At 45.6% G+C, this 263-nt stretch overlaps 1 protein-coding gene across 1 annotated transcript in view; it reads right to left on the bottom strand.

Annotated features, from left to right (window-relative positions):
- Nucleotides 1–163: 163 nt before the first annotated feature.
- The window catches only part of LOC119587344 (protein transport protein Sec24A-like), a gene marked incomplete at its 5' end in the record, with an annotated part of 16,730 nt that continues 16,630 nt past the window's right edge, over nt 164–263 (bottom strand). The window contains 1 exon segment of the mRNA XM_037936091.1: nt 164–219. Coding sequence (XP_037792019.1) covers nt 164–219 — 56 coding nt within the window.

The following is a 263-nucleotide window of genomic DNA, read 5'->3' on the forward strand; positions in this document are numbered from 1 at the left end:
AGTCAGTGAATGCAGTTTGTAAAACATATATGCACCTTGTTCCTGCAGACCAAAAGAGTGTACAGATCCTAGAGGTTGGGGAGGTGTCAGACATGTTTGTCCCAAATCCTGAGGACCTGCTTGTTAACCTTGAGCACAAGCCGCACATTATAAAGAATTGTTATCAAGCTGCCTGAGTCGCGGCTGGGACTGTCCAGACGCAGTCGCACTTGGCCCACCCTTAAAAGCGTTTAAAAAACTAAGGAAAGGTTTTTTCCCAGAAA

This window comes from Penaeus monodon, chromosome 22 (assembly GCF_015228065.2).
Source record: "Penaeus monodon isolate SGIC_2016 chromosome 22, NSTDA_Pmon_1, whole genome shotgun sequence".
Taxonomy (NCBI): domain Eukaryota; kingdom Metazoa; phylum Arthropoda; class Malacostraca; order Decapoda; family Penaeidae; genus Penaeus; species Penaeus monodon.